Source organism: Takifugu rubripes, chromosome 4 (assembly GCF_901000725.2).
Source record: "Takifugu rubripes chromosome 4, fTakRub1.2, whole genome shotgun sequence".
Taxonomy (NCBI): Eukaryota; Metazoa; Chordata; class Actinopteri; order Tetraodontiformes; family Tetraodontidae; genus Takifugu; species Takifugu rubripes.
In genome coordinates, this window is record NC_042288.1 from 16,340,879 (window position 1) to 16,363,587 (window position 22,709).

Consider the following 22,709-nt stretch of genomic DNA (forward strand, 5'->3'; position numbering starts at 1 on the left):
CCCAAACCCTCTGTCCCTAACCCTCTGTCCCTAACCCCCTGTCCCTGACCCCCTAACCCTCTGTCCCTAACCCTCTTACCCTAACCCCCTAACCCTAACCCTCTGTCCCTAACCCTCTTACCCTAACCCCCTAACCCTAACCCTCTGTCCCTAACCCTCTTACCCTAACCCCCTAACCCTAACCCTCTACCTCTTACCCTAACCCCCTAACCCTAACCCTCTGTCCCTAACCCTCTAACCCTAACCATAACCCTCTGTCCCTAACCCTAACCCTTTGTCCCTAACCCCCTAACCCTAACCCTGTCCCTAACCCTAACTCTCTGTCCCTAACCCTTTGTCCCTAACCCCCTAACCCTGTCCCTAACCCTAACCCTGTCCCTAACCCTAACTCTCTGTCCCTAACTCTCTGTCCCTAACCCCCTAACCCTAACCCTCTGTCCCTAACCCTCTAACCCTCTGACCCTAACCCCTAACCCTAACCCTGTCCCTAACCCTTTTGCTTTGCTGACGAATCTCCCTCAACTCCAGTCGTCTACCTTATATAATAAAGTTAATTTTAGTTTTGATCTGTAGCTTCAAACTGGTTCTAAAGTGCCAAATGTGCAAAACAGACCAAATATGCACACTGGCTTCACTGTCCTAAAATAATAGTGCTTTAACTTTACTTTCTTCCAGGGTTCTAAACGTCTGCTGAGATCCAATGAGTATGTCCTCCCACCCAGTGGACTGATGGAGACGGATCTCGAACTCACATTCTCACTACAGGCAAGAACTTTTGAAATCTTTCTTTGTACTTTTGCACTTGTGTGGCAGTTTTGTGACAAGCAGGGGGGGTGTGGCCTTTATGTGGAGAGTTGGTACTAAATGTACGCTCAAAAACAGTGAGGTGGAGTCAGACAAATTACTAAAAGGGCGAAACTGCTTCTGAAAAAACTTATATTAAAGCTGCAACTGACAAAACTGGGAAATATTAGCTACAGAAGGGTTAGAGTTAACCCTAACCTTTTCCTCAGTCTGTAATAGAGGACACATGGCAGGTTCCCAAATGTTCTCTCATCAAGTAACTAAACACTAAAGTCTCCATCTGCTTTTTCTGTGTGCCTCTGCAAGGCGTGCAGATTAGGATCTAGCTAGCCAGACACTAAAACAAGAACTGCTTGGACAAAATGTGCAACTAAGAGGAGTTTACCGTTTTATCGCAAATTTGTGGCTACTGCACTGTCTAAAAAAAATCCCCAAAAAACTCCCAAATCCTTGTTTCTAGCACCCCAGAAAACATGGCTTATTAATTTCAACTTGTTTTTTTCCCCACATCATGTAGCATCATGTAAAAATATCAGTCTTGAGAAGTTGTGCAAGTCTGCATTTGAAATCAGGCTGGTATTCTGTTTTTGATCACCTTAATGTGTGTGGCTAAGGGAGGGGCGCTCTTGAATAGGTATTGAATTGGGTTAGTGGTGTGTTTAGGCCTACAGAGAGACTGTAGGTGGCGTTCTGAGGGCAGCGACACGCCACAGACAGAGGCACGCTCGTTCCTTGGTTCATCTTAATGTCCATGCATGATGCGGTCTGCATTGTTAAACCACCTCTATTTTTTTGGTGTAACTTCCAGTACCCACATTTTCTGAAGAGAGATGCCAACAGACTGCAGATTATGCTGCAGAGGAGGAAACGCTACAAGAATCGAACCATCCTTGGCTACAAGACTTTGGCTGTCGGAGTCATCAACATGGCTGAGGTAGACTATCGTGGCTCCTGCGGGATGTTTCCTTCTGTTCACTCATTTTTTTTCCTGTTCCTCTTTAGCCCTTCATTTCTCCTGAGACTTCTGAGAATCCCATCAGTCATATTCTCTGGTACACTTACAGTGATTGACATGGTTGTTGATTTCTTTGTGCTGTTTAGCAGTTGCCGTACAGGAGATTCACACTCATCACACAAACCCGTCTGTGAGATTATGGGCCATCTGTGGTTGGGACTGGCTTCAGACACACAGCACAGTTCACCATGCTATGATGAAGTGATGGAATAGAAGATTATTAAAAGTCCCCCTGTACAGGCTTCTTATATGATATACAGTATGTTTTACGTATATCGGTTGGCAACATGCTTCGGCGATTTAATGCTATCCAAAGTTGCGACATAGTCACTTGCACACTTGTTCATTCCTTAATTGTAAATTCTAAACATTGAAACTTCCTGCTGTTATTGTTGTTCTTCTGTGGGTTCTTTAATTGCAGCACAGTAGACAAAAGTGTGTTTCTCCTTCGTTGAACTGACAGATGACCGATCCCGGGGGTGTTGGGGATCAGAACTAATGCAAGCTTGGAAATATTGATTTACAGAGTTACAAATTGTTGACAGGATTTTTTTTAACCTCATTTTAGCAATAATAGACCTTGTGTTCAGAAGGTACCTGTCTGCGTGTTCATGCCAGAAAGCGACACAGTACCAGAAGTTGTCTTTTTAAAATGCTACCCAGAATTTAGTAAAAATAAAAAGGATCAAAAATACATTGGCCAAATGAATCACAATTAAAATACAATCATAAACCAGAATCAGTCGACTGGAACATAAGTCGCCACTGCACCAGTTCTAATACTCAAATCAGGAATGTTGTCTGAGATAAATTTATGAAAAGGTGCCTCCTATATATATATCTATATATATCTATATATACTATATATATATATATATATTGTGTATATATAGATATATAGATATATCTATATATATACAATATATATAGATAGATATATCTATATATAGATATATCTATATATATATCTATATACTGTATATAGATATATATATATACTGTATATAGATATATATATAACTCATCTTGAGCAGTCAGTGCACCGAAGATGATTAAATAATGAGTAGGTTCAGTGTCTAACTGAGAAAATCACATGTTTACATCAATCATAGCTATAATACAGACTCTTTCCAAAAATAATTGCAAATCATGGAAAAGTTTATTCATTTCCATAATTCCATTGAAAAGGTTACATTTTACATAATTTGGGCTTCCAGATCATAAAACCCACGGAAACAGGAATTCACAACATTTAGAGCACTGAAGAAATCAGGCAAAACATTTTCAGGGTTAGGGTGACGCAGTCATGACGAATGTGTCACACACTAATCATCGATGAAACTCAAACACCTGCACAGGATTCCCCATTAATTGGTTCAGTTTGGTTCAATATGGGGAAGACTGGCAGACTTGACAACTGGCCAGAAGAGTCATCGATGCCCTCCATGTGGTGGGTTAGCCACAAAAGGTCCTAGCTAAGGAGGCTAGCTGTTCAGAGTGCTGCGTCCAAGCATGCCAATAGAAAGTAGTGGCAGGAGAAGATGCGGCAGCATACGAGATGACCGTGGGCTTCAGTGGATTACCAAACCGAGAAGATTCAAGAATCTGGCAGAGATTGAGGGTGGAATGAGGCGAGAGTCACATCATTTGGGGTGCGATGTCTGGTGCAGGTGTTGGTAACCTCTTAGATCCAAGGTCACCGCACCAGTCTATCAGAATGTTTTAGAGGACCTTATGATGTCTTCTGCTGAGAATCTGCATGGAGATGCAGATTTCATCTTCCAGCAGGACCTGGCCCCTGCCCATATTGCCCGAAGCACCAAACTGGGTTTTATTGCCATCACAGTGCTTGACTGGCCAGTCATCTCTTTTCTGGAACCCCTTTGAGAATCTATGGGTTATTATCAAGAGGAAAACGAGGGGCAGCAGACCCAAAAACCAAGAGCTGACATGAAGCAGGAGGAATCTGGGCTTCTGTAACTCCCCGTAATGCCAGAGGCTGATGGCCTCGGTGCCACGGTGATTAAGGCAGAGGGATTCCCAACCAAGTATGGAACATTCACATATCATTTAGAAAGTACCATATTTTGATTGATTTGATGTGATCCTAATTTCTTTTTGTATCTGCAAAAACTGAGAAGTAAAAGGGGATTTCTTCAGTTTTCAAATTTTTTGAATTCCTGTTTTGATGGAGTTTCTGAGCTGGAAGCTCTTGAAATTGAGATACTTGTTTCAATTGTGGGTCCTGTAATCTATAAAAGTTGAACTTTTTTAATGGAATTATGGAAATGAATAAACTTTTCCATAATATACATTTTTTTTGTAAAGGGTCTGTATAAGTTGATTATATGAGGGGCCATTAAGTAAAACTTTATTAATACACACAGACAGGGTCTATACAATAGGGTGATCAAGGGTTAGGGTTAGGGTTAGTTAGGGTTAAGGTTAGTTATATCTTTAGCATTGAATTTTTTAACCCTTTGAAATCAATTGCTGTGATGAGGTAATTGAATAGATTTGAATCGAGCACAGTTTCAACTGAAAGTTGTAGCTATTATTGCCCAGGCCAAAGATAATCTCAAGCAGGAGCCCCAGGATAAAAGTTGATAGAAAATAAGGTGAAGGCATTATTACATTTTAAAATGCTGTTTTACTGCTTTAGTGATTACTAGCAACAACCCATAGACTTCTATGAATAAATCTGGTTTTAACATTATTATATCTTGTTGTTCTGGGTAGTTAAGTGTCAAACCCTGTAGTGCAGACCCTTATGTGCTCTTATTTTGAGCCTATTGCAGTTTAATGTGGGAGAACGTTACCTATTGCACTTCCAGCTTCCACGCCTAATGGGTCATTTCTCTGGGATGTGATTCATTAAAGCTAGTGCACCTTAGATAGAACTCATTTCAATACTGCTATGTTTTCTGACTGATATAGTAACGTGGACCTGGACCGTTTAGCAATTTGCAAATAAAATTTCATTTGATGATTAAAAACGCTTGGAGGCGGTAAATCTCTCTCCAGATAAAAGAACATCTAACAATGACAGTTCTGTGTTGGATTGTATTAGTTTGGTTAGAAAAATGCATCCTTCTACTCTGTCACAGAAATGTTGTTTGTGTCCTGTTTCTGGAAACTTGAAAAAAGGATTAACTGTTAGTTCTAAAGTCAGTGCCTGGTCCTGTTAACCCTCCTGTTGTTCAGGTGATGCAACACCCCACAGACGGAGGACAGATTCTGGGTCTCCACAGTAACGTGAAGGAGGCTCAAGTACGTGTGGCAGAGATCAGCGTGTACTCGCTGTCCAGCCAACCCATCGACCACGAGGACGGCAGTGGCCAGGCTGGCCGTAAGACCAAAACCTCAGGTGGGGGCTGACTTCTCCCAGATCGGTCCAGATCAGTTTTAGGATCTTCACTTTTCTCTGCTGATTCTGGCCAGAGAGAGACTCCACACCCTTTATCCTGACGTGTTCATCGTTCTGGATGGAATTAAGGAGGCCCTTCAAGTCCAAAACACAACAAATGACCTCATAAATAGAGTTCTGAATAGATGTCATTGGGAGGGGAGAGAAGATGCTTATCTTTGTCATCCAACCCCTGCAACACATGCAGAAATGTGTCCTGGCTGATCTAAAGATCAAAAAGAAACGATACCACATCACAAACAGAAAGTGACCATGACAACTGAATCTTAAGATGAAATGGGGTTGATGTGACTTACAGTCAATGACTATAATAGAATTACAGTAGTGTTGTCAAAAATGGTGACTGATGGAGTCACATTGAGTATAAATACCAATATGAAATTAGGTATCATTTTCTAAACAAATGGCACATTTGGCACATATTCTAGTTTTGATAATGAACATTTTTATCACTCCTATGTTAATATTTAATGTAATTTTAAACTTTATGGTGTTGCACTTGAATTCCTCTCATATGATATTCAGTCTCTTTGCTCCATCTTTACAAGTTACTTTTTCTTCTAATGCCTCCCTCAGACCGTTCCCCAGACCTGGATAACTATTCCGAAGAGGATGATGACAGCTATTCTTCGGAGCAGGAGGCCAGTGATGACGCGGTTCACGGCCCGGTCGGTGGCAGAATGATGCACACCTGTACACACCTGAGAATGAAAGAAATTTAAATAATTAATCAATGCGCATGTTGTTGCAAGCAGCCATAATTCAGAAGTGACAAATTCTTAACTAGAGGAATACGCCATTAGTATGATCATGTTTTCTGTTTTTAAAAGATAAACAATATTAAGAAATGTGAAGTCATTTTGGTATTCAGAGAATACTTAATATCCTCTGTTTCAGGATCTTTATGATGAAGACGACGAGGTCAGGAAGCCGAAGAAACCCCGGAGAAAAATGATCCGAACCACCTCTATGACCAGAGTTAGTAGTCCTGCTGTGCTCGTGTTTGACAATCATTGACTATAACATGAACTTAACCATAAATGATGAAGGCTGTGAGTTCCCTGGGCTGTTTCTAACTGGCTGTTTCTAACTGGCTGTTTCTAACTGGCTGTTTCTAATGAAGCTCCACTGGAGCGATACTGGTTTTATTGGCCTGAGCCTTAATTTTGACATTTAGTTTCCTTTGCTGCAGGAGGGCCTTTTTTCTCTTAATTATTCTTTGTGTTTATTTTTGTGACAGCAACCTAATTTCAAGCAGAAATTTGTGGCCTTGCTGAAGAGGTTCAAAGTAACAGATGAGGTAAGGTGGAAAAAAAGAATGACCAGTTTCACTTTCAAAATAACAATATAGTCAATTTTAACACATAATGGTGAAATAATGACATTGCTACATCACTGCCACCTCATTCATGACCAAACTGATGTCATGAATATATGTTCATTGCATTTTCATTGTACCACTTAAGACTCAACTAATTATTCTAAGCTCCAAATTGCCCCCTAACCCTCATTTGTGTTGACTGTCTAATAACTGCCCATACAGCACATGCTCACACATCTAAACACAAAAGGTGATGATTTGTTCCTGCATTTTTGCAATTCCATTTCCATTTATGTCTTATTTCTCAAGAGACCCATGTGTCTGTATTAATGGTGATGTCGTTTTGCTTACAAAAGTCTCCAGGCTGTTTGTGCTGAACCTTGCTGGCTGCTTCCTGAAGCTCCAGGTGGCCTGGTGATCTTTTATCACATTTGCCGCCTGTATAATCCGCTCCTGGCTGGACATTGTGGCAGGGCTACAGCTCTATAAATACACATCCGGGAGGAGGAGAGGAGACAGACAGACAGACAGACAGACAGACAGACTGTGTTTGTCTGCTTCCTGCCAGCTTCTGCACTTGCAGAGTGGTATTTAACACCTGAATAATCTAAGGCAGTCAGTCTCAACATTATGCACAATCAACTGTGCACCTCAGCTCTCTCCTAACATTTGCCTCTTAATTGGCCTGTGTGGCAGTAATGTAGCAATGTATTTATAGCATTTCTAGCAGCCTTCAGTCTAGTCAGTAATTCCTAGAGTTCCTATAGCCATTGCATAAGTGATTGGTTAATGCACAGTAGTAGATGCTCGCTACACTTTTAACCCATGAGCATGATCACCAACCCCTACACTACCCTAATTATGTCTCTCTGGTTTGGCAGGTTCTGGACTCTGACCCGGTAGACCAGACCCAAGAAGTGGAGGAGGATCTGGATTTGTTGTACGACAGTCTGGAGGTGTACAACCAGAGCGACAGTGGGCCTGAGGTGGAGGATAATGAGAGTGTCCTGAGCACGCCCAAGCCCAAACTCAAGTATGGGTCTGAAACTATTGATTTAGTGTTTATATTAATAAGTGCAAATTTGTGACTTAGTTTTGGTGAAGATTTGGTTCTTTTGTCTGCATTTCCGTAAGATTCTATGCTTCTAATCTGAAAATATTTTGCAGGACTTATTTTTAATTAAATTTGGGTTGTGGCTTGAATATGACTTAAGAGTGAGGCGAGTCCATTGGATCTGAAGTCACACTTTCAAAAAATAAAATACACCCTTTCCTGCAGGTTTGCCCCTCTCACATTACATTTTCTCCATGGAGCCTTTATCAACTTCATGAACAGATTCTTTTACGTTGAGAGCTGGTGGATTTTTATACATGTAAAAACATCACATATAATGAACTTCTAAATTTACTGAAATTACTAAAGCAGCATCAAATAGACGAGCTGGCTTGTATAATTTTACGCAGAACACTTTTTATATGAAATTAATGACATATCTTCGTACGGTCAAAGACTATTCGGTAATGTAGTTTATGTGTTTTTGCAAGATGCTATGAAGTGTGTGTGTGTGTGTGTGGGGGGGGGGGGGGGGAATTTGTAAACTCATTAGTCCAAATATTTTTCTGCTTTCAGGCCGTTTTTTGAAGGGATGTCACATTCTAGTTCCCAGACGGAAATTGGCAGCATACACAGCCAAAAAAGCCAGCAGCGAGAGCTGTCCTGTCCTGTGAGTTGACCCTCGTCCCCATATTACCAAACTCATCTGTTTTTTTTCTTTTTAAACCCTCTGTGAACTCATTACCTTCAGCCTCTCAATTACTAAGGATTTTGTTTTAGTAAATGCAAAGGAATTTCCCTGAGGTGTTGTTTTGCATGTGTGGTAGTCGTCTGTGTTTTTTGTAGTTCACAGACTCCCTCCCAAGAGACCATGATACTACAAACCAGATATTCTGAGCATGAATGCAATGTAGGTCACCATTCTCTTTCACCGGCATACTCAGATGGGGGGAGGGTTGGGCTGTCCAGTCCATGCCCTCCTCACCCCATCGCTCCTACAGTATTTATAGCAAGTGACACTATGACCTCTCCTCCACCATCAATACACACAGATATGCTCCCATGCCCCGGGGAGGCTGCACTGAGGAATGTCCTAACTCTGCTCCAAAGATTTATGGTTTGGGGGCCGGGGAGTACAAAGGGAGCGACATGGCGAGAGAAGCAATGTTGTTCCATTTCAGGCTCTAGTAAAATATGCTGAAGCATTTTCCACCCTCACGTTTGTCCATTTTGCTCAAGAGATATCTCCAGTGGATCTTCATGAAAAGCTTTTGAAGGACAAAATCTCTGATGTAATAATTAGTGAATTAAGAAGGCATTGTCATGTCTTTTAGAGTTGTTTCTCCTGACAGACAAATCAAGAATGAGATTGCATGAGTCCTGTTATCAGCAATCCTGTCATTTATGCCTAAATCCTGTCTAAATTTTTGTGTTTTGTTTGCTTGTAGACTGGGGATTTTCTGACGGTGGACAGATGTAAAGTGCAGGGGACGCGGCATCCAGATGACGGCATCACCGATGCCACCACGGTATGTTTTTTGCACTTGATAAATCCCCCATTAATCCTTACTTTTCTCCAAACTCCTGCTGCCTGTCTTCATTTGTGCTCCCTTTCCTAGTGAGGGTTTTTTAGACATTTTCCATGAACAAAAAAACAAAGAGTGTAAGCATAATTTAGATCACAGATAAGCAACTTAAAACCCAAAGAGGTCCAGTCAGGGAAATGTATTCAAGTAAATGCCCAGAACATCATTTTGAATTTTTGTTAATGTCCTATTTGCTTTACTAGTTGTATCAAAGAAATAAATAAACATTTTAAGTACCGTATTTCTGCAACCTTAAGGCGCACCGTATTAAAAGGCTCAGTCTCAGTTACAGGTGCTATTTCTGTATTTAACATATACATAAGGTGCACCGGATTATAGGGCGCAGGCGTGGTAGAACATACCGGTACGCTGGCTTAAAACGTGCATGCTAGCATGTGTGTTTAAAAAGGCAGCGGAAGCAAAACTGAGTTCAGTTGGACTTTATTGAAGTTCAGCTTCGTCTTCTTGACTTGGCGAAGCTCGTTTTCCTGCTTCCTCCACTTGTGAACCATGGATTTGCTGATCTTGAACTCTCTCACGGTGCAGACACACACCGCACTATAAGGGTTAGGGTTACATAAGGGTTAGGGTTAGGGTTACATTAGGGTTAGGGTTAGGGTTACATAAGGGTTGGGGTTAGGGTTACATTAGGGTAGGGTTTACATAAGGGTTAGGGTTAGGGTTAGGGTTAGGGTTAGGGTTAGGGTTACATAAGGGTTAGGGTTAGCGTTACATAAGGCGCCCCGCACTATAAGGCACCCCGTCCATTTAGGGTTAGGGTTAGGGTTACATTAGGTTTAGGGTTACATTAGGGGGGGTTAGGGTTACATAAGGGTTAGGGGTTACATAAGGGTTAGGGTGTACGTTAGGGTAGGGGGTACGTTTAGGGTTAGGGTTATCGTTAAGGGTTCGGGTTACGTTAGGGTTAGGGTCACTGCATGAGAAGTGTTAGGGTCACTCTGCATGAAAAGGGTTAGGGGTCCACTTAGGGTTACTGCATGAAAGGGTTTAGGGTCACTGCATGAAAGGGTTGGGTCACTGCATGAAAGGGTTATGTGTTGGCTGAGGAATGGCTTCATTCTTTAATTTCCTGGTCTTTACCCCGAGATTGACGGCATTGGTCAGAAAAGGTGCGCATGGTAAATTTCAAGTAAGAAGGATCCTTCACATTAAATTCTCTACTCACAGACTCTAGATCTGGTCCCATACATTATCGCTCCCCCCGGTAGTGACCCCTGTTTTAGGGCAAGCATGCTGAAACTGCACCTCCGTTATAAATCAGCAAGGAAGACGACCTGGAAATGTTGAGAGACTGGGAAGAGTCATTAGTGTCCTCACACTACTTTCATCACTAACAGCACAAATTTAATGAATTTCATCTGCTATTGAGGCTTGCATTGTTTTTCTAGAGATCTAACCTTTAAAGAGTTTTTTTTTAATGAAGACAGTCCTTTCACCACAACTGCTGATGTTCAGGAGTGTCTCCGAAGGTTTATCTGATGTGGATGGGTTGTTGGTTGTCTCAGCAGAATTGTCCTTCCCGTCCGTTCATCTTTGCTCTCACCGTTTTGTGGTTCAGGAGGTGGAGCCAGACGACAGCGGGCCAGTGCCTGTAGAGGTGAGCAGCTGGGATGTCAACGCTGAACGTCCAACCAGCTACCGTTGCCAAGCTCCTGGCAAAAACGGAATCCAAAACCACATTCCCGTCTCCAGGTGACCGCAGATCTGGAACCAAGATAGTGGTGATTTGTTTTAATAAACACTTCCTCATTGTTCCATAGTAAAAATCGAGAGCAGGATGCAGAACCTGTCCGCGCCATGCAACTCCATGAAAGACCGACAGACTCTAAAGCCCAGAGTGACAGAACCAGCAGTATGGAGAGCGAGTGCTCTCCAGAACTCACGACGTCATTGCACAGGTAAATGTGTTACCCCCATTTTTTTAAAAGTTTTATGAGTGTTGCCTTAAAATGTTTGGAGCATGGTGTCCCTGTGTAATTATAAATCTGTCTTTATTGGTACATTTACAGGATATATGCTATGTATATCTCAAGTGTTTGATTTGATGCTTAACATCCTGAAAAGTCTCAATCTGATCCAATATGCAAGGTTTTTTTTTCATTAGTACTATAAATAAATGCAAACATCTAGCAGTTGGTAGCTGCAGCAACATTGGTAAAACTATTTATGAAGTCACCATTGAACAGCAGGTGACATGAAAATGTTTTTAGAGACTAAAATGTTCTTGGCTGAAATGGCTGAAAATATTGAGCATCAGGACAGATTTGAGACATTTGGCGGGTTTATATCCACTTCTTTTATGCCATACTATGTATTTATGATGTAATCATAAATATACTTGTGATGGAGGTGCAGGTCCAGAGATGATGCGATGATACCTAAATTCAGTAGGATGTTATCGACTCACCTTCATGACACGTGCACGCTTTGTCTCTGTTCTACTGTCTAATGTGTCTCAAAGGTTCCTCGGAAATCTGTGTACGATCAGCTGAACCAGATCTTGATATCGGACGAACGCCTACCAGAGAGCATTATTCTCATCAACACCATGGAGTGGCAGGGACAGGTGTGGCTTTTTCTTTACATGGTTCCTTAACACTTATGTCATCTCCACTTTGGCTTTCACCATGACATCAGCTTTATTATCGACCATGAAAGTCCTGGTCGATAATAAAACTTGTTTCTCTTGTTATTTTACAGTATGTAGCTGAGTTACTCCATGAACAGGCCCAGCCCATTGTGTCCACCTGCTCTGTTGCTGATGTTCAAGCCGCTTTCAACACTATTGTAACACGGATCCAGAGATTGTGAGTCACTGCATTCAAAATCTTTATTTTTCAACTATGTTTATGGTGGTCGATTGCCAGAGAATTCCAAGAAATGTTCCCCCAAACTTTGAGAGTGTTCTTTTACCTGGTTTCTTAAGTCTTCCTCAGTTCAGTTCTATTTTGGGATCCAGCCTTCTAACTTCTGTTAATCATTGCTGTTGCTACCTGACTAGAAGATTCTTCAAAGGGAGTCACTAAGAAATGGACATGGGCATTAAACCCAACAGGAGTCTGACTGAGTTGGAATGATGCGAATAACAGTGTGTTCAAAAAATCTTAATCTTTTGGGGGGAGTTGAATGACGACCAGGAACAATATGAAGGTGCTTATAGGCATGAGACTTGGACAGGATCATTGTCATTCAAGCATCTCTCCCTTCTTCATTACCTTTGGCTAATGTGTCTGCCCTCTACTCTAACCCTGATGAATTCAGGATTGTAACAAAGAGTGTAGACATTAATTATGACAAACCGGTTTCTTCTTTGATCCTTTTCTCTTTATATTAAAACCTGTAGCTGTAACTGCAATGCACAGACGCCCCCAACAATGAAAGTGGCGGTGGCAGGTGATCAGAGCTACCTCAGCACCATTCTGAGGTTCTTTGTGGAACAGCTGGCCAACAAGACGCCTGACTGGCTTACTTACATACGCTTCCTGGTAATCCCTATAGGTAAATCAACCATGATTATTGCAAACACACCCCTCCTGCAGCTTGTGCTTTAAACAGAACTGTACATCATGTTCTCTCTGCTTTCTTACTTAGGTTCCCATCCCCTGGCCAAGTACGTGGCCTCCTTTGACAGCAAGTTCAACAGCATTTTTATGGACTCTGCATGGAGGGAGCTGTTCTGCAGGGACAGAGCGGGCCGACCTCGGGTAGGGAATCATGTCTCTGGCGTCAGGCTATAAAGCAGGTCTGTCATCTTTAAAAAGAGGTCAAATCAAGGGTCCTGCGCTGGTGGATGAGGAAGTGATTTCATCTACCTGCAACAAACAGCTCCAGTCTGATTTAAGTCTGAATTTCTCTTCCTAAAAGGAGGAGATTCATCTGTCTCTTTATATTGTATCACATTGTGATAGCTTTGAAGGGCATTAACATTTGCCATATACAATAAAATATTAATCTGAAGAGCAGAAGCAGAATGCTTTTTGTAATTAATCAGCCTAATGTAAGACTCTTTTGGTGAATTGAAGCTTTTTGTGCCAGCAAATTTCAGTTCTATTTTTAGACTGCGACACACAGCACACGCTTCCTTTGGTTTCATCCAACTTTCCCCATTTTAAGATGGCGACCTCCTTCTCTCTTCTGCACAGTCTTCTTGTGATATGCTAAACGTGAAAAAAGGGGGAAAAAATGCTTCAAATATTTTACAGCGTCTTTCTCTCTGCAGAAAGCATCGATGTAGCCGGACGAGTTGTTCAGTATCTCGCAGGTGCCAACATCTCGCACCAGTTCCCCATCTCAGAGGCCATGCTCACCTACAAACAAAAGAGGTAAAGCCACAGTGGTCATCGCTGTTTATTAAATGTGTATACATGTGATTATGTGCTTTTTAATTCATGATTGTGTTGAAATATTTACTTTGTATTTTGAAGCATGATCTCTGGAGTATGTGCATGTGATTAAAAAGACAAATGTTGATTTTAGTGATGTTGTTACTCCCTGGAACTGGCAGGTTCTGGTCCACTTTAAGCTTGTATTTTTAATAATAAGGGTAAATGCATACGTCAGTGCAGTCCTATACCATCAGCAGGCACACACAGTGTGTGCATTTGTTTCCTGTCTGTCTGAACATTTCCCCTTATTGTAAAACTGGCTTCCTTTTGCTCACAAGTCTTTAGTACAGCTCAGTTTTAACGCTGATGCATTCCTCCCTCCCCTTTCCTCTTTGATTTGCATTCAAGGAAAAGGAGTTTGTATTTTGATTTTTACATCAGGTATCTAATTCAATTCATTTTCTTTGGCCTTTCCTTCCATTTGGCTCCTTGATGTGACTTTAGCGTTTCCTTTTCACACTCGGCACCCACAGTAACCTCACTTCACACTCAGCCCTGACAGTTGTGCCTTTGGTTGGTGTGAGTTTTGGATCTTGCTCTGTCTTGTGTGTGAAGATTTGCCTAACAGCCTTAACCGTAAATGTGGAATGCTAACCTTGCATGCAGAAATGACAAACAATTTGTTAGTAATAGAAGTCATGTGACCATAGTCAATCAAACTGCTAAAATATTTACCCCCAGATCAGCGCAATCTATTTTGCTTATTGTTAATTATTTTGCCTTAATAACTTGCTATTTGTTCTCCATAGTGCACAATAATTGCTTTTGAAAGACCTCATTGCAAAATTTTCAAATTTACATGAAATGACTTTAAAATCTTTTTTAATTTTGTGACTTCACAACGTCACTATTGGTTTTCAGCATTTGTGTTTAGTTAAAGCAGTATAATCATGTAGAGTTCTTGCTGAGAAAAATCTCCACTTCTAGACATGAAACATCTCTTAACCTTAATATTAAACTACGGTGCTAATGTCCGGGGTGTTTAGAGCCGCTGGTACAGAAGCCATCCATCCAGCCTGTTTGGCTGCTGGTTTTTGGAGTCTGCATTTAGTTCTTTACTTTGTTGACTCGACAAAGAGGTGTCTTTTTTCTTATTCTGATAGAGGAGTACTTATTGTTGATTGGCTGACATGTTCCCATGAGCAGACAGCTGTCAGTTAATGAGAGTTGGAGCATAAATGATGTTCCGTTACTCCAGCTCATCACAAAGACCCCCTAATGTGTTTTGGTTGTAATGAGTGGTCCTCTCATTCTTTGTTACTCATTGTTATGCGATGCATTCCATCCAAGCCAGTCATATTCCATTTCTGCTGCAATGGGACATGGTTTTCGACCATGTTGCCGCCACCTTCCCTCAAGGACCATTGTGTGTTCCTGTGCACCCCTGGATTGTTGAAATGTTGTAATTCACGTCCTCACAGCCCCCTAACCCTGTCTGTTTACAGCCCCGATGAGGACTCCTGTCAGAAATTTGTGCCATTTATTGGGGTAAGAGCAACTTCACAGACACATGTGTTTTGTGTGTTAAACCGTGATCTAACCATCTCATTATTCATGCAGGTTGTGAAAGTTGGAATTGTGGAGCAAAGCCTCTCCACATCAGGTAGTAATGTTATGGCAATTTACCGGATTATTTATGTGTTGATGACCTGAAGGTAATAATTCCCTGAAATTCCAGTTGATTCTGATGATGCAATGGGAGGAAGTGTGGGCATCCTCTCCTCTCCAACACCACCATCGGCTGGTCCGTATGGGAAGGAGATTGGGGGCACCCCTCCACAGTCACCCTCTGTGTCCACTGCCCTCTCTGGAACTGGGTATGACGGGTTACATGTATCAAGAATAAACCTCCACCTTCTTATTCTCATGATTTTTCATTGCTTTCTTAGCTCTCCATGTTCTGGCAGTGAAGTGATGGGGTTGCAGGTTGACTACTGGACGTGGCAGGGTCCAGAGAAGAAGAAAGATGGGGAAAAGAGAGACGTGGGACTGAAGAACACTCTGAAGAGCAACTTCCGTTCTCTGCAAGTCAGCCGCCTGCCTTCTGGAGGGGAACTAACTCCGCCACCAAGCATGGCCATGACCGTTGTCACTAAGGAGAAGAATAAGAAAGGTGAGGAAAAGAGTGTTGTTATTCCTCTTGGACAGAAATAAGAGATGAGCTACAGAAGTCTGCTAAGGTTACTCCTTTGAACCTTCACTCCCAGACATACAGTATATTCACTCTAATGTGTGCACATCTAATCTTTGTTAAACCATGTTCAGTCCTGTAACAATGTTGAAATTAATGGCTGTCATTGCCTTCCTGTTTTCACTTCCAGTGATCTTTCTTAGCAAGAAGCCCAAGGAGAAAGATCTGGACTCTAAGAGTCAAGTGATTGACGGCATCAGCAGGTTGATCTGCACAGCTAAGCACCAGCACACAATGTTAAGGGGTAAGACGCTGCCATCTTGTGCCCGATTGTCTTAAAATCAAAATTTACACAGTTCACTGTTCTAGAGCTGCTCAAAGTCTAAGTCCTGAAAACCTTTTGTTCATAGTTGAAAATGTATGTAGTGTTGCAGTCAAATGTTTAGGAGAAATGACCTTAATACTACTCCTGTGGTAGCAATTTGAAGAAAAGTGGCTGTAACAAGGCTGCCAGATGTGGTGCTGGCAGCTGCTCGGATGCACCACAAAACTAGTATCAAGGAATCTTTCTCAAAAATGATTTATTCATCAAAATGTGCTCAGGATTTCATTTGATTTGTTGTAGCTTTGTGAAACGTTTGAAGGGTTTTGTACACTCAAATCTTCACATCTTTATCCATGTGTCAGAGAGTAGAGTGAATATTTGTGTCAACTATACCTTTAACTTAAGTTGTTGATCATATTCTTTTGCCTTCAGTCACAATCGACGGAGTGGAATGGAACGATGTAAAGTTTTTTCAGCTCGCTGCCCAGTGGCCAACACATGTCAAGCACTTCCCAGTGGGAATCTTTGGATACACTAAGCCGGTGTGAGCGTAGCCACCACCCATCTGGACCCGACTGCATTGCACTTGGCTCCACGTCAGGCTACAGAGTTAGAGAGGAAACACCAGCGAGGCCCCAGCAGTAATAGTTTTCCTGTGGAAATCTTACTCACAAATCAATGTTCCTTACACAAATTTCATGTTGTTGAGTTGATGTTTGTGATGTCGGGTGTTGATATTGTTGTTTTTGTTTTTTACACACTAAAAAAAAGAAAACATACTATTTTGTAAGAATTGTGCTACAACCTCTGAGGTCATTTGAGGAGTTTAACAATTTGCCACATTTCAAGAAAGGCAGCTGTGTTTGCACTTTGTTTTCTTAACATTTTATTATTTCTGTGAAATCCTACATTTATTGTTACTCTATAGACATGGAGGAGTGTGACAGTGATGTGCAGTGGAGTGTGTGAGATCGTTTGAGATGTTTGTTGTTGGAAGTTGGAGTATTGCTGTGAATTTAGATGGAATCTCTTCTAACTCAGTGCTCAGTTTTCTTACTTGTTTCCCTTTACTTTCTCTAAAAGGTCAAACTTTTGTAGGAAGGAACTTTAGTTCTTTGTGTCTTGTTGCTTAAAAGTACACCGTGTTTAAAGCAAAGAAAGAAAAGAGTCTTTTTGAGGGTAGCTAATAATAGCGACTGTTCACATTACAAATGAATCGAAGCTACATTTATAAAAAAATGTTCCCCTATGATTTTGTATCCATGTTTACGTCCAGACCACCTATAAGCAGGGTATCACAACATTTCTGATGTTAACAGCTGAATGCCAAATGAATCTTGTCAGTTAACCTTTAGTGTTCTGCTTTTCTTAAATTTCCTCCCATTTCCCGCCTGTTTCCACCCGTGCTGTAATCAGAGTCGATACGGTATTTGACCTGAAATCGTGATTTATCATAAAGGTTGTGTTATCTTCGTGGACACCGCAGACCCACAACAACCTGACAAATTTCGGTGATGTGCCAAAGTTGCCATTTTCCAGTTGGCCACCATAATTTGGTCAAACCTCTTGGCGTATTGACAGAAATAATAAGTTTATTACATGTGTGGTGCCTGTGGAGATCAGTAATAATATTACTGAATTTAACCTGTTACTGTTCCCTGTTTGGCCAAATAATCATTTCCAAGAGGTGTGTCCATGAATGTGGGGTCCTTGAATTTACCCTCAGTGACTGGATGCGCTAAAGTATCCTGATCTTAGAGAAAAATACCAACTTTTTGGTCTGACTTGAAACTTTAGCACAATGCAATTATTAGATAGTCATTAGTATAGGAAGAAAAGTGTCTGGAGTATTGCCATATGTCCAAGTCATTGCCTGTGTGTCTGTAGGTGTGCTACATGTTTGATGGTACTCCCTCAATTGGCATTTTTGATTGATTTATTTTTTTATGTCCTACAACAGAACACCTTTGAACAAAGGACTTTCTTGTTGCATTTTTTTTTTTATAAAGACTTTATGAGCTTTGAAAGGCTGGCTTTTGTAGTATTGTATAGAAATATAGACAAAATGTTTTATTGTGAATCCCCTTAAAATTGAAAGCACAAATAGCTTAATTCTATGTCATGACATAAATGCCAAATATACTGCCAGAACTCCTGATGATGAAGTTGACATGTACGATGCAGACACTCTAAATAACATATTCCCTCTTTATGTAATGCACTTTCGTGTGGTTTTATAGTCATCTTATTTAGAATTGGGATGCGGTTTGAGGTTGAAGTGCAAGGGATAACATCTGAAATGTAAACCCTAACCACAAAAGAGATTTGATTTGTGGGGATTCAGTGTGCAATGTTTTATTCTTTATTTAAAAAAAACAATTTTTTGTTAATTTTGACTTCTTTTTTTATCCAAAAACTCTTTTTGACTCCACTGAAATCAATATCTCAGAGAGATATTTTGTAGAAAATACCCCAAAGTATGACTGCATTTCATTAGTGGTATTTGACATGTTTCCCTCCCCACATCTACACACAGTGTGGGGGTGTTGAGTACGATTGGGTCAATGAGCAGGCATGATCATTTGCATCAGTATTAATGGTTTTCATTAATGGTCAGTTAAAACATGCCATCTCATTGCTCCTGTTACTTGAAATGCCACCCAGTGTCTTTGCACAAACACTATTTGAAATGACATGGCAGTATTTTTAAATTTACCACTAAAATGGGTTACTCTGCATGTTGTTTTACTATAGCTGTAAATATGTTTTGGATTTTTATATTTTGTTCCCTTCCATACTCTCACAAGCAGTTGTGCTTAATAAATTTTTAATCTTCTGTACAAAACAGCTCTTTTGGTTTTACCTTTCCGTTAACAATCCACAGTGAGTACAAGCACGTGCAGTCCCAAATATGTTCACACTGGCTTTATTTAGCAGCAATTGATGGCAGGTTGATGTAACTCTTCATAGGAGGCAGAGGTTTAATCTTGCGTCCTGCCCAGCCCCCTTTCCTCTGCCACAAGCCGCTCGAAGGGCGAATGCCGAACCAGCGATTCCGCCCAGCTTTGCCGATGATCTCTTTATTGTGGTCAACGTTGGACACCCGTCCCACTGTCACCATGCATGTCTCCAGTACCTGTGAGTGCATGGTTAGTTCAGAGCAGAATATAGCTTTATGCGAAGTCTTGATGCAGAAAGCCTCACCTGCACCTGCTGCTTCGAAGGGAGCTGAACTATCGCTGTTCCATTTACTTTACGCAGCAAAACACCGCTTGTCCCTTCAAACAAAGAAAACATTCCGCAAAGGGTTAGGGTTAAATGGTGACAATGAATAATAAAGTCTGTTATTGTATAAATCTGATTTCAGAAAAAAATGTCCAGTACTGTGTCAAGCCAGCCAAACAGGTTTAGTCTCTGCTTGGCTGCAGGTAACAAAAGTATGCCCAACGAAAGATTACCTGCAGCACGGATATACTCGGATCCCTTCCCAGGCTGTATCTCTAAGTTGTTGACCAGTGTCCCCACAGGAAGAGCTCCCAGTGGGTACGCATCCCCCTCCTTAGCTGATACTGCAGCATAAAACCAGGTTTTAACTTAAATAAGACAACACATATAAACACGTAAGTCCATATTCCTCATCTCTGGTGAAGGTTGTTACCTGCCATACGTCCAATGACTGCAGATGTTTTGATGATGTCTTCAGCCTGCATGTTCTCTGTAGCAATAATCCATCTTTTTCTGTTGCCTCCAGCTACAAGTGCTATGTCAGCAGACCTATATGCACAATCATGAGGACCAGACCAGGCATTTAGGATCTCCAGCATGCAGGAAGTGGACAGCCAATGTGATTTAAGTGGTCTATCTGCATGTTTGAAAGCTAATCTCACCTACATGGGTCGTATCTCACTTCCACAACCTTTTCTTCAAAAGGTTGGTCCTCTTTGCCTGCTTCATAATTCAGCCTCTTAAAGTCAACCATTCGGTATCTTTGTTTATGGCCACCGCCAATGCCATGTGTTCGAATCTTTCCTGAGTGATACAGATAAGAAAGGATCAAAATAATCAAGGCTGTGATACAGGAGAAATATATTCCCTTAGATGTGCTGTCATTCTCATAAATAAAACAGGTGCTTTGTTTACTTAAATTGTAAATGTGGATTTCTAAAGCCCAAATAACATCTTGAATCTTTCCACAACTTCATATACTGTACATAGCAGAGAGGTGTACCTGTGTGGTCTCTGCCTCCAGTCTTCTTAATACCAATTGGTCTGATAGTGTACTTCTCCCTCTGCTTCCAAAGTGTCCTATTCTGAGCCAGAGAGGCTGTAGTGAGGAAACCCCTGGCCTGTACAAATATACTGGGGACCAGGGATCCCACTTTAGACTGTGTGAGCATCTGTGGTCACAAAAAAATGAAACTATAATTTTAAAAAAAAGTATTACACTCGCTTTGATGATTCGTGAATTCTCTGTCTGAGGTCCCCTGATAAAGTTGGCAAGCGAATTATTACCTGAAAGGATACCTTTAGGAAGCGAACAGCTCCACTTAGACCTGAATTCGCCATCATTACGTCCTCCAGGCAGCTCTGAACCGTTTGACAAGTAAATGTCTCTGCAAGCATTTCATTTTAATTTAATCTCTTACTTTTCATACCAAGACCAAGCGAAATCGTATGTTAATTAATTTAATGGGTTAGATATTAAACGTGGTTATATTATTATTTTCATTATGTTTAAGGCGTTACAATAATCTTCGAATAAGCTAGTTTAAAATTAGCATCCGACACACAAAACTACGGAGATTTTATTGATTGTACATGGGTAGAAATAATTAGCCACCTGGATATTTATAAATTGCATATCCTACAGTATTTATAACGTTGGACAAACCTTAAATTGCTGGTAATTTCATCTATTCCTTTTTCTCTACGTCCTTCAGGTACCAGCATGACATGTCGCAAACTGATGACGCAACACAAGGGCGGAGCTTTCTTCTTTTCGTTTTCTTTTTCTTCTTCTTCTCATTTATATTGGCGATTGGCAACTAGCTTGTGGGTGCAATACCGCCATCATCTGCTCTGTAGTGTAAAGACTGTGGTCTAAAAACCCTGCTGCTTTGCCGTTTTAAATAAAAAAAAATCAAGTGACATCGTTCCAATTCCTCCTCAATGAATCTGTGAGATTCCACGGTAGTTTCACAAGAGTGATTTTTTTCCCTACATTTGTTTATGGGCAATATACATCAGAGACAGTGACGTAGATCCGGTGAAATCTCCGGATGGTTGTTAACATCCGGTCACCCACAAATACGTCAGGGTAATAACAAAACAAGGGCAGGAGGAGGGTTAGGGTTTTAGGGTTGGGTTTAGGGTTTGGAGTGAAACTTTCTTTGTGCTGGCCTACTGATTGGAACGGTGGTCAGGATGTTGAGATCAGGGTCCCTTACCAACGGGGATCAAAGTTCAGGACCAGGTGCAGATGGGGAGAGGGAAAAGAGCGGGCTCCCCCAGTCAGACATCAATGGTCCAATAAACGAGTCAGGGGCTTTTTGATAAGCTGACTGACAATAAAACAAGGTGGAGGGTTCAAAATGGAGGAAGGGAGGAAAATAAATAAGTAAGTAAATAAAAGAGACAAGTTAGATTAATCATAAATATTAAATTGTTAGAGATGGTTGACTGGGGGAGGGTCGTTCTAAGAATGGCTGTTGAGGCCGTTTGGTGTCCTTGTGCCTAGTTTATTGATCCATAGCCGTTCCACTCTCCTCCTTTGGCCCCTAGTTCAGCAGTTGTTGGTTTCAAGCCCCGAGATGATGAGGTGGCTGACTGGGTGTGACTGAAAGTGCTGGACTAGGGGGGCGCCAAGTCAACCTCCTGTTATATTGTAAAGGTGTTGTGTCAGGCGGGTGTGTATGGAGTTTTGGGTTTCACCTATGTAGTGTTCGATGGTGTGTGTCCAGATACCAAAAATGTCATCCAGGTAACGGAGGTAGAGAGTTGGTAAGAGGGGGGCATTTAGTGAGGGCTTCTCGCTCCCACTCGCTCATGTAAAGGTTGGCATATGAGGGGGCAAATCTTTGGCCCATAGCTGTTCCATGTATTTGTAAGTAGTGTTGTTGGTTGAATGGAAAGTCATTATTGTTGAGGCAAAGTTCAATTAACTCTATCAGTTTTTTGTCTGGTCTTGTAGGATCTGGGTTTTGATTGAGCATTCTTTGGAGTGCCTGTAGTCCACGTTCTGTATCTGTTGATGTATAAGCTATCTATGTCTATTGTGAAGAGAATGGAATGTGTTGGAACAGTCATGGATCAGATGATATTGATAAAGTGGTAAGTGTCTTTGATGTAACTGGGGTGAAGGGTAGAGAGAGGGCTCAGAAAATGGTCAATGTATTGGGAGAGGTGATAGGTAGCACTGTTACAATCGGAGACAATTGGTCGGCTGGGAGGAACCTCAAAGGGGATGGTCCAGGTGTCTGGTGGCTTGTGGATCTTTGGGAGAAGGTAAAAGTATCGTGGGCGTGGGTGGTCTGGCCCGAAGAGATAATCTTTCTGTTTTGTTGTCATGAATCTTTTATTATAAAGTGTCTGAATTATGGTTCTGAGTTTGTGTTGTTTTTGAGGTTGAATTGTATCTGTG

At 41.3% G+C, this 22,709-nt stretch overlaps 2 protein-coding genes across 2 annotated transcripts in view; one reads left to right on the forward strand and one right to left on the reverse strand.

The window, feature by feature from the left end:
* LOC101076920 (phosphofurin acidic cluster sorting protein 1) overlaps positions 1-18,909 on the forward strand; it is a 39,011-nt gene extending 20,102 nt beyond the window's left edge. The window contains 23 exon segments of the mRNA XM_029835660.1: positions 676-765; positions 1,613-1,738; positions 5,024-5,186; positions 5,823-5,914; positions 6,144-6,224; positions 6,487-6,546; positions 7,449-7,600; positions 8,198-8,291; positions 9,070-9,150; positions 10,787-10,912; positions 11,082-11,126; positions 11,690-11,794; positions 11,929-12,035; positions 12,572-12,726; positions 12,820-12,899; positions 12,902-12,932; positions 13,448-13,550; positions 15,059-15,101; positions 15,174-15,216; positions 15,292-15,430; positions 15,503-15,726; positions 15,935-16,048; positions 16,502-18,909. Coding sequence (XP_029691520.1) covers positions 676-765; positions 1,613-1,738; positions 5,024-5,186; positions 5,823-5,914; positions 6,144-6,224; positions 6,487-6,546; positions 7,449-7,600; positions 8,198-8,291; positions 9,070-9,150; positions 10,787-10,912; positions 11,082-11,126; positions 11,690-11,794; positions 11,929-12,035; positions 12,572-12,726; positions 12,820-12,899; positions 12,902-12,932; positions 13,448-13,550; positions 15,059-15,101; positions 15,174-15,216; positions 15,292-15,430; positions 15,503-15,726; positions 15,935-16,048; positions 16,502-16,617 — 2,370 coding nt within the window. The 3' untranslated portion in view covers positions 16,618-18,909.
* Positions 18,910-18,979: 70 nt separating this feature from the next.
* On the reverse strand, positions 18,980-21,106 carry mrpl2 (mitochondrial ribosomal protein L2). The gene is made up of 8 exons (XM_003978103.3): positions 20,961-21,106; positions 20,582-20,682; positions 20,298-20,466; positions 19,957-20,098; positions 19,728-19,843; positions 19,528-19,638; positions 19,274-19,347; positions 18,980-19,205 (listed from the first exon to the last, which is right to left on the reverse strand). Exons 2-8 carry the CDS (start codon positions 20,636-20,638, stop codon positions 18,996-18,998), a joined length of 879 nt encoding a protein of 292 aa, XP_003978152.2. The 5' UTR covers positions 20,639-20,682; positions 20,961-21,106; the 3' UTR covers positions 18,980-18,995.
* Positions 21,107-22,709: the final 1,603 nt, after the last annotated feature.

Bases quoted from the DNA above. Each gene is read 5' to 3' on its own strand.
- mrpl2 (XM_003978103.3), bottom strand. From the start codon at position 20,638: ATGATGGCGAATTCAGGTCTAAGTGGAGCTGTTCGCTTCCTAAAGGTA. The intron at 20,099-20,297 runs GTACACCTCTCT...TGTATCACTCAG, and splicing joins TGGAGGCAGAGACCACACAG to GAAAGATTCGAACACATGGC. The intron at 19,639-19,727 runs GTAACAACCTTC...TTTATGCTGCAG, and splicing joins AGTCATTGGACGTATGGCAG to TATCAGCTAAGGAGGGGGAT.